General features: G+C 32.9%; 1 protein-coding gene across 5 annotated transcripts; it reads right to left on the bottom strand.

The window, feature by feature from the left end:
• Positions 1-496: 496 nt before the first annotated feature.
• LOC121209456 (mitochondrial Rho GTPase 1) lies at positions 497-7,568 on the bottom strand. Of its 5 annotated transcripts, none has more exons than XM_041080140.1 (15): positions 7,355-7,568; positions 6,915-7,134; positions 6,369-6,501; positions 5,787-5,936; positions 5,422-5,598; positions 4,923-5,177; positions 4,460-4,528; positions 4,293-4,348; positions 3,844-3,925; positions 3,283-3,494; positions 3,137-3,206; positions 2,544-2,656; positions 2,125-2,275; positions 1,411-1,680; positions 497-827 (listed from the first exon to the last, which is right to left on the bottom strand). In XM_041080140.1, exons 2-15 carry the CDS (start codon positions 7,118-7,120, stop codon positions 813-815), a joined length of 1,959 nt encoding a protein of 652 aa, XP_040936074.1. In that variant the 5' UTR covers positions 7,121-7,134; positions 7,355-7,568; the 3' UTR covers positions 497-812. The 5 variants fall into 5 exon arrangements, with proteins under 5 accessions (XP_040936074.1, XP_040936076.1, XP_040936075.1 ...); XM_041080142.1 differs by having other exon boundaries at positions 1,494-1,680; XM_041080141.1 differs by lacking the exon at positions 7,355-7,568 and having other exon boundaries at positions 6,915-7,259.
• Between the last annotated feature and the right edge of the window lie 3,193 nt (positions 7,569-10,761).

The following is a 10,761-nucleotide window of genomic DNA, read 5'->3' as shown; positions in this document are numbered from 1 at the left end:
TTAACATAAACAAACGGAACTAAGAAGTATCAACAAGGCACAACTTCAAAGAGAGATTAGACTAGGCTAGAAATGCCTATGCCAGTTTTCTTCTGTTTTCATAACTGGATTGGACCAGCTGGTCAAGAACAATTGGACCAGGAACCGATCAAGATACCAGTTCAAAATAAGGAATCAGACCAATTGATCAATGAACCATCAAACCGACTGCTGAATCGGTTAAACCAATTGTCTCTATTTATTAAATATATTTTTTTAGTAATTTATTCAATTGAACTGATTGAACCGCAAACCGATGATTTGACCAATTCAACCATCGGTACAATTTTGAATACTTTGGTTTTATTGTAGTTTTAACACGGAAGTTGTTCGAAAACAAGTATGTTCTTCGGAGGGTTCTTGAAGAGATCACTATCTCATGTCTGAAAATATGACAAAACATCAATATTTCAAGAAAAAAAACATAACCAAGCGATGAACATTGTAACAAAATGGCTAAAAATCTAAGCAAAATTTTTTCATTACACAATTCAGTTCAACATTTTCCTTTTTTCCTCCTAATATTTCTACACATCAAACTCTTCCACCATTAATACGACAGTAGATTTTTTGCAGGTTTTTTTTTCTCCGTATAAGGATTTCTTATATGAACGGAAATGAGGGAGTGGAAATTTGATAAAAGCAAGGAATAGATGTTTCTAAGAAGATGAAATTACCATGTTTAGTGTGTAAGAGATAGGAGAATCTTCATCCTTAATTGGAGGCATTCTTCCTTGCAGCATATACACGATAAGCTGCCAATCCGACAATGGCTACAGCAGCTCCAACTGTAAAAAGCAACACACGGCATTGAAAATGATTAACAATTCAGCATCATGAATGTGACTATTGAGATAAAATATAAAGAGAGAAGTTAAAAAAAAAAAGGCAAGTCAGAGGGAAGAAACAGATTAAAAAAAAAAAAAAAGAACAAGCAGTGACATTCATGTCAAAGCAACTTTGAAGCAATAAAAGGAGTGTTGTCTCCGATTTTCCAAAAGCTTGCACATTAATCCTCCAAGAAAAGCACGGCCAAGGAGCAGTAAGCTGATGTGTCTGAACATCCTGCGTAAGGCTTAAACAGAACCCTAACTAGACATTGTCAAGGATTTAAAGTGCACACCATACCCAAGTTCAAAACACAAAAGGAGAGGTACATTAGTACTTGCCCCCGACTTATGTTACTTGGATGTGGAGTGAGAGTTAGATACGGGTATGTGTTTGGCACAAATCTCTTTTTAAAAGTTTATTTATATCTTTCGGAGGGTCTTATCCTCTATCCATGTCCAAATATGCATTGGACATTAGACTTTCAGACAAGGGTATCGCAAAAAATGATGTGTACAGCAGCTACTCATAACAAAATCTAACCATGGCAAACCATGTTTCAAGAACCCGAAGCTCTGAGTGCATCAAGAATGAAACGGTTGTGGGATGCCAGACTATCAGAGTACCTGAAACAAACATGAGAGATCGGTTTATAAGCCGATGGTACTGCTTCCGACTTCTGCCAGCCTCAGTTTCAGGAATGCTCAAATGAGGAGGCTCAGCAGCATTTACTATCCTTCGGAATATGTTATTGAAATCACTCAATTTTGAGCTGATAGGTATAGGTGCCTCTATTCCCATATCCTGGCTAACCTGCAAAAGCAAAATTTGCAACGATATGCATTCAGTCCTGTTCTTCAAGATGAAACTGCAAAGGACTTCCCCTGCAATTACCCTATACGGTGAGGCAAACAGTGACATAAACACATGTTGCACCTCTTCAATGACATTAGACCTGAAATCTGTGTATCTGTATTGTGTTCGTACATTTTGCTATGTCAAAAATTGTGTTTAAGTTAATTTATCTTTGTTTAACTTTGACACGTTAATAATTCATTTTGAGGCATTTTTATATTAGTATCATTAATGTTTTAGTTATTTTTTCAGTCTCAAGTCTAATATTGCTGGGTCTAAATGAAATGAACACAAAATTTAGAATTTTATGAGTCTTCTAAGACATTCTACTTATTCACTTAACCATGTAAGAACTTTAAATTATTTAGACCAAAAAAAGAAAAAAAAATGAATGCAAAATACCCTGGTTGAATCCTGTATTGCGGTCGGAAATGGATCCAGATCATCCTTAGCAGCAACAATGAGGCAAGGCACCTCATAACCAGTGTCTTCACCATGACCGGCAACATCCACGAGCAATTCAGTTGCTCTCTTCCATGAAGACTCATCAGAACTGAAAAAGGCCAGACAATCATGACATAGCACTCAGCAAAAGGAACAAATACATGTGGATATGCATCTAAATGAATTTTTATAAAAATTCAAACATGGAACAAAAAAAGTTTAACTACCTTTACTTAACATAAAAAGAGTACACTTCAAACCCATGTGAGAACAACCTTTTGCGTAATTAGGATCAAATACTGAAATCTTTTAACTTATAATAGCAGATACTTCTAGATTTGAAACCCTAGTTTGAATTAAGCATGCCTGTGATTTACCTGTCATGAACAAATACTGCTATGTCACAGACAGCCAAAGAATCTTTACTAGACAGTAGTTTTGCAACTCCATCTTCAGGGATTTCTCGCAAGACTAGAGTTTTCTTTATGCCCTACAAATGAACAAGAAAATTACACTTGGTACAAGAGCTGAAACATCAACACATCAAAGCAACAATAAAGTTAACCAAGGCTCAAAATTTTATCAACCTAGCTATATATAACTCAGTAATTGCTATGCTAACTAAATGCCCAGAAGGATATGCCAAGGAAACAATAAGCATTTATAAGCGAAAGTTCCAGGAGGGATTGCTTTGATACTGCAAGGAACATGTGGGTTCTAATAGGTTACCATCTCAAAGAAATTGTTTCATCTGAACCTTATGAAACATTTTTCTAGTATACCCGTGAAAACATGCTTTATGGTATAGAATCTAGAAGAGCAAGAAATGAATATATGCTAAAGTTCAAGTGACTTCAGCTTAAGTCCCCAATCCTCTGGAAAGACATAAAAAAAATCCCTGTGTTTTGAGTTAGGGGGCCGCTTTCAACAAACAATCCCAAAACATGGCACATAGTTCAATGGAACTTACCCCAGGCAGTTCCACAACATTCACAGCATATCGGTCATCAACAGTTGGAGAATACATATCAGAATAGGGCCTACATTACAGTGAACGAAGTTTTTCAATTTGGGGAAAAGAGATCTAGTTAATAGGAAACAAGTTCTAATGAATACCTGCCAAGGAAAGAATTTATTAACACAGATTTCCCAGATTTAGCTGGACCGAAAACAAAGCACTGGAAAACATTTCTTTCTGATTGTTGCTTCTTTCGATCTAGGCGCCTTCTCTTAGTCACACGGATAGCAGATGAAGGATCACCAGGATATCCTATGTATATCAAGTTCTCCAAACTACGAGCTGGGTCTAGGAGTGTCATAAGGGCCCACTGCAGCACACAACATAAAATAATAAATTACAAGCACAGGCTGACATATATAATAGCCAATATATGAAGTAATGATCAACCCCAAAAGCCAATCCACCCAAATGAAATAAAAACCACAGTACAACATTTTCATAAGCAGCCACAAATGCTCATAGGGTTGCTATTCATTATTTCCATAATGAATTAATGGTTGGACTGCAAAACTCAAAACAAGAACAAGTCAAAGTTTTCATAAGATAAGAGGCATTAGAGTTTCCTCAGACATAGCATAGTCAACAATGAATTAATTCTTATGAGACTGCATGAAGTATGATATTCCCATTTCAAGAAGTTAGGAAACCATGAATACCTCTGACAGAAATGCATCAAGTGATAGCCCTCCCAGTGCAGTTTTTTCTGCAGCATCCTTGTACGGTACATCATTCCAAGGGCTGAAGTTAAACAGAAAAAATGTCAAGCATTATCCACAACAGCGTCCTGTTGGCAACTTATAATAATAGAGATTATCTATATGTGCAAAATACATGGTTATAAACACTTGTTTTTCTAAAATAAAATCCCCTCATTTAAGCAACTTCTTTACTTTCTATTTAGTCAGCAATAGCTTGTTATCCTACTTTTTTTGACAGACCAAATTGGTATGCTCACCCACACTCAAAGTAAAAGAAAATAAAAAAGGGATAAAGTTGGGACGGAAAAGACATCCCTGCCCTTAAATTCCCTTCTCAATAGGGCACATATTGCAATTTAATAAAAAGAAAATGAACTAATGTTACTTCAAATTGGGAACCATAATACCTGTTGGGAGCAGTTGAGAAAACATCCTCCACTTCAACTGGACGAAGGTTATTGTCCTGAAAAAGAACAATATTCAAGTTGTTAGGGCATTAATATTTGTAGACCGGACAATGTCAAAGGCAAGGTACATCACACTAAAATAAATGTGAGAAAAGACTGAGACATACTAAGTCACCGTCAAACAATTCATAGATGCCCCTCAGGTATTCAATAGCTTCATTTGTCAGCTCCACACTCTACACAAATTAAAAAAGAGAAGAGCAAAGAATCATAATGTCAAGTTTAAAAAATGGCACAGTAAAGTGTATATGATAACAAACATAGTACATTATATTTGAAATAAGACAAAAATTGATCTAATATCAACCAATTAGGCACTGCTCATCTTAAATACAGCGAGGCATTCCAATGGTAATCAAATATATGATTATTAAATGGTTATATCCAGTCATAGTAAAAATTTCACTCTACAGCACATCGAATTATTACCAATTCTCGTATGTACAATATTGTAAGCAAAAACAATGTGTCAGTCAATTCTAGTTGGAAACACAACCACCAAAGGAATAACAGTTATAAATGCTTACTTCAGTTTTTCATATAAAAATAATGTTTACTATGAAGCATTACCTGATCAGGAGCTCGTTTAACTGAAGAATGTGGAATTAGATCATCTGAAAGTTTGATGTCATTGTTATATCCAAATTTCCTCAGGACAGTCCATGTAGTCTCAAGGCGGCCTTTTTCTATGAATAGTGCGTGAAGAAATAGGAAACCGGTCAATGTAAGACCGCGCTCATTGACTCCTTCAACCATCTTATCTTGCACAACCCTTTTCACACCAACTACTTCCGAAGGTTGTAATGGAGCATTGAAGCATTTGACCTATTTTACAACAAATTATCGGATTTTTTTAGATGTTTAAGTACAAGATAGCTTAAGTTATCATTGAGAAAATATTTTGTTTTGAGCTTAAAATTTTAAGCATTCAACACATCAAGCAGTGTTTGGGTAATGTCAAAGCTGGTCAGGACAATCATTATTCATAAACACTGAAGCCATTACCCAAACAGGTCCTAACCACCTTAAAAATAAAAGACAAAAATAAGTCAAGGAACAAATGAGGAACCTGAAAATCATTGAGTTCAGCATCACTAAGAGCACCATCCCTGTCATGATCACAGAGAATAAAAATTCGCTTCAAGGCTCTCACACATCGTGGCTTCAAAGTTTGTGATTCCTGATCAAATAATGGGCCTGTTGGATGAAGCACTGCCTTTTGTGCATAGTAGAAAACCTCAGGGATCTACCAAAAAAGGAAATACTTTAAAAGTTCAATCTCTGATAGTATTGATGTGTGCAAATCTGACAACAATTCACTCAAGAAGCGAAAACCAGGAATTGGTGCTAAAACTAGTCTACATTTTATCAGCATTATATAGCACCAGAATTTCAAATTAACCTCCAAAAGAAACAAAAGACATATATCCATACCTGAATGTGTTTATATGCTGAACACTCGATACAAGTTTCAATCTCCCGAAACTGTTGCATTATCGGTGACATCACCTGTTCCAAGCTCACTTGCTGCTGATCATCTCTTAAATCCAGCTTACAGCCAACTACTATAACAGGCACTTTCACCTAATCAACAGAAATTTACTTCAGTCTCATCAAAAGTAGATTCATGAAAGAAAAAAAATATCCATGTGATCTACAAGGTGTAGTAAGAAAAGATAATGTGCTATTAAGTATAGTAAAATCCTGACTGAGCCAACTGGCCTCCTGAAAGCATATTTAAATTCCTTTGAAACTGGTTCAAATGCTATAAATATGAAAAAGTAACGACATGATGATATTTTGTGATTTTTCCCTATATCCATAAGGTCACTTTCCTCATAACCATCAGCCTTCTAGAGTTTGGTATGGGTCCTACACAGGCACATGAAGTAGAATTAATAGCAGGCCCAACACTGTTAAAAAGATATTGACAACTTACTTCACCTTAACATGTTTTCTATCAAAAGAACAAACTAGCACAAATACACAAGAACAAAAGCAAATTAAGATAAAAACCTCTAATTGCCGAAGTTCTGGAAGCCAGTAAGTACTCAATCTGTTAAGGGTTTCAGGTTGATCACACGCATAAGTAAGCACTAGTGCATCAGCTCGCTTCAGTTCTTCTGCTAGTTTACCTCTATCCTCCGGACTAGAAAGGAAAAACAATAAATAAATAAATAAACTTAAGACAAAACATGACCATAATCAAAGAAAACAAGAACTTATCTTACCACATTCTGCGTTTTTATAATGCTACGCCTAAACTAAGTCGAAGCTAAAGCAAAATTTAACACCTCTCTCACTACAAATTCATTTAAAATGCTACAATTACTGCAAACATGGCCATAATCTAAGCAAACAAGATTTTATCTTATCACATCCTGCTTCTTTAATGCGCTAAACTAAGTCCAAGCTAAAGCTGTTACACAAAATATACAATTCTCTCACTATAAATTCATTTTAAAAAATACAATTACAGCTCCAAATAACACTAGAATTGCGTCAAATATTAACAAAAATGAAAAAAGCAAGTAATGTAGAGAATAATTAATAGAAATATACTTAGCGGAGGTATCAATGATGGTGATGGGGACATGGTCGGGGTAGAAATCTTCCGGCAACCTTGTTGGCGGCAACAACCGAAGCACATTTGTCGGGAAAGTCTCGGTGGCTGCTGTTACAATCAAGCTCGACTTTCCAGTGCCTCGGTCTCCGGCCACCACGATTCGCACACCGGGCTTCCCTTCCGGATTCGAAGATTTAGCCATTCAGAAATTGAAAACTAAAAATAAAAAAATATTAATAAGTAAATGAAAGAAAAAAAAAACAAAGCAAAACCCTAGTTGATCGAAGATGAAAGAACGTGAAGTGAAAATAGCTAAGCTACAGTGTCAAAAACGTAAATAAAAAGTGAGATGGAGGGCAAAAATTTTGATTTTGAGAAACGATAAATGGAAGTAAATGGAAGTAAGGGGTAAGAGAGGGGCATGAAGGTAAATAACCTGAATATTGAGGTGGATAAGAGAGGGAGGTTTACTGTGTTGGTAGCGGAGAGAGGCCGCCGAAAACCCTAGGAAGAGGCGGCGGTGGCGGTGGAAGCGCTCCTTAAAAAAGAATTATAGAATTTTTAAGTATATTTTTGTTTATTTTAATTTATTTGTTTGAAGTGCAGAGTGGCCCATTTCCAATGGGACGATCCTGGCTGTTCAAATTGACGATTCATTTTGATAAACAATGCGATTAATTTCAATAAATTGAAAATAACCGTGATAGACCGGTAATTAAATAGGGTAGATATAATGAGAAATTAAGCTTTTAATGTCTAATTTTTGTCAATCTAAATTTTAGATTTTGTTAGTTTTTTTTTTTCGTGAAGAGTCGAAATTAATGATCAATTTTCTAAAAACAATTTAATTGTTTTTTATAATAAATACAGTAAATATAGGTTTAAAATAATAAACACTTAATCAAAATTGTACCTTTTTTATTCGTCAGAATAAATGCTTTTTTTCACTATCCTCAAGTTGCTCAAGTTTATCGAATCAGATTTTCTCTTTATAACTTTCTCTTGATCTAAACCTATTTATATGGGGAGAGTTTATAAAATTTAATTATTATTAAACTCTTAATCACTTTAATATTAAATTAATACAAATAAATATCATATTAAATTTAACATTAAATATATTAAATTAATAGAATACTTATCTATAACATAAATATTAAATTTAATATTAAAACTATTAAAATAATATTATGTTTGGAATATTTAATTTGAAATCAAATTATCTGCTAGAGTATCAGTCGAAGTGTAATTCTTTCACTGCTCAACCACAGAAGAACTACCGTCGCCGACCATCCGTCGGCTACTGAAATGTCATCATCATAGCCACTATGTCCGATGGTGTCACCACAGTTGTGACACCTTCATAGCACCCTGAACCGATTTGGCTGTTGCCAGTTCAGTTCAGGCATAGTGATAACCCAACCGGTTCGATCCAGCCACCGGCTGGACCGTCGACTTGATGTCACATATTAGGCTTCAGTTTTGGGTTTTAGTTTATATTTTGGGTTCTTGGGCCCAATTTCGATCTCAAGTCCAATTACCGATTTAGCCAATTCTCTGACTTGAAATTAATTTCTAAAAATATAATATTTATTTTAATCAAATTGATTAATTTAATTTTGCTTAATCAAATTTAATTTTCTCAAAAATTATTAAAATTTTTCAAAATTTAATTTTCAACAAAATTCTTTAATCAATTTCTCTAGTTGAATAATCATCAACACCTTCAATTTAATTCCATATTGAATAAATCGAATCTATTAAATTATTTTCAAAGCCGTAAAATTTTCTGCTAATTCAAATGCAGTCCAATCGAGTTATTGTTAAGCTAACCATGGGACCAATTAGACATATATAATTAGGCTCTAGTAATTTTGATTATGTCCAGAAGTATTATCCGATAATTCACAATTTACTTAACCATGGAATCAACCCACAATAAGTATCATGATTAAAAACTCCTTATTGTATACTCTTTACGAAAACAATTCATCTAACTATTTTATCCGATGACTTTGTCATGTATGTGTTACTCTTATATAATATCCTTAATTTATTTGTGTTAAATTCATTCACTTAATACAATCCTATTTATTTCGTTGTCATTATTGTGTCTTCTTAATGATTAATAATATTATTGTTAAAAAATGACTATGATAAATTGCTTGTTCGAGAAAAAGTAACTCGTAACCAAGTTTCATATTTTATTAATCCACATAATGCCAACGAAAGGGTATCGTTAACTCTTTAATCGAGTTATGAATTCTATTATTGCTAGTAAATCCATGTTATATACAAGTCATGTACTTAACATACCGACTATTGCTAGATCATTTTTAGAGTATAAGCCTTTACTTATATCAAAACATTTGAGTTACATACGCATGGTTAGTAACTGATTCAGGATTTAGGTAAATCACACAATTGACGTCACAAATATATTAATTTACGAACAAATTTAGAATTAATTTATTTTGGATCCAGTCAAATATATCATTTTTCAATTAATTCATCTAGTCTTTATCTGTGAAGTTAACTGCTCCGATAGCCAAAACTAACCATCTCCCAAATTGAAATTGTAGACAACATAATCCTTTTGAATATTTGAATAAAATACTTATTTTTATTTTTTTATGAGATTACTGATTTGTTTAGATAATCTACTGAAATAAGTTATTTTTCTTGCAATGTAAATATTCTTACAGTGCTATTTATCATCAGTTTGAATTTAGACAATTAATAAGCTAATATTTGTTTGTTACAATTTTGCTATACATTTAAAACATGAAGGAAAGAAACACAAAAAACATAATAGTAAAATATGAAGTTAACTTTATTTATTTATTTATCGTTCAAATATATAGAAAACAATTACATTTTTATTACAATATGGGCACATTTCCCAAAATAACGTGTAAGACAAATATTGTAATGTCAACATAAATTATAAGTGGATTGTCATGCGAGTTGCAACATCAACATCGTTAAAAATAATATTATTATTAATATTTTTGTTAAGACAAATAATGTAACTTCAACGTGAATTATACGTGAATTATTATGCAAGTTGCAACATCAATATCGTTAAAAATAATAATATTATTAATATTTTTGTTTAAAAACAATTTGAATTTTTTAAAAAAATTTAATGGTGAAATTGAATTAAAAATAAACATTAAATTAATAAAAATGTAAATATTAAGAGCTTGTGGGAATAGGATACCACAAGGTGAGTTAAAATATAAATTCTCAGTTATGATTTTTGGAATTTGTACGGTGGCCTTTAATTCTTTCGATTCGTTTTCTAACTATTAAAGGGATTATGACTTAAAAATAAAAACATATGACATAATTTAATCCGATAAGGTTTTTTTTTTAATGTAGTTAAATTTTGGACTAAACTATATAATATTTGGATACTTCAAATATTTAATTGGGATAAAAAAAATTAAGTACGAAAGTGAAATTTTAAGTATATTTGAAGGACCAAATCATTAATTAAGCCTTTTAAATTAAAAAAAAAAAGGAAAAGAAAGAAAACATTTGATTACATAATTAGATTGAATTTGAAGAGTGGATGAATTTAGTTGGTTTAATGATTTTGGTACAAATTGTTGACAAATTCTAAAAGAGGTTTCGCTTTTTTTTAATTATAATAATAGGAGAAAGCCTGAACAATCAACGCAATTAGAACTCAAGCCATATTCAGAGGCGAATTTAGGGGGCTAGTAGAGGCTCCGGCCCCTTAAAATGGAAAATTATTGTTTTAACCATTTAGAAAATTTTAAAATTTTAAATTAATAAAAGTAAAATTATACTTTGGCCCTCCTAAAATTACAAAAA

This window comes from Gossypium hirsutum, chromosome A11 (genome assembly GCF_007990345.1).
Source record: "Gossypium hirsutum isolate 1008001.06 chromosome A11, Gossypium_hirsutum_v2.1, whole genome shotgun sequence".
Taxonomy (NCBI): domain Eukaryota; kingdom Viridiplantae; phylum Streptophyta; class Magnoliopsida; order Malvales; family Malvaceae; genus Gossypium; species Gossypium hirsutum.
This window is presented reverse-complemented; position numbering and strand designations above follow the sequence as displayed.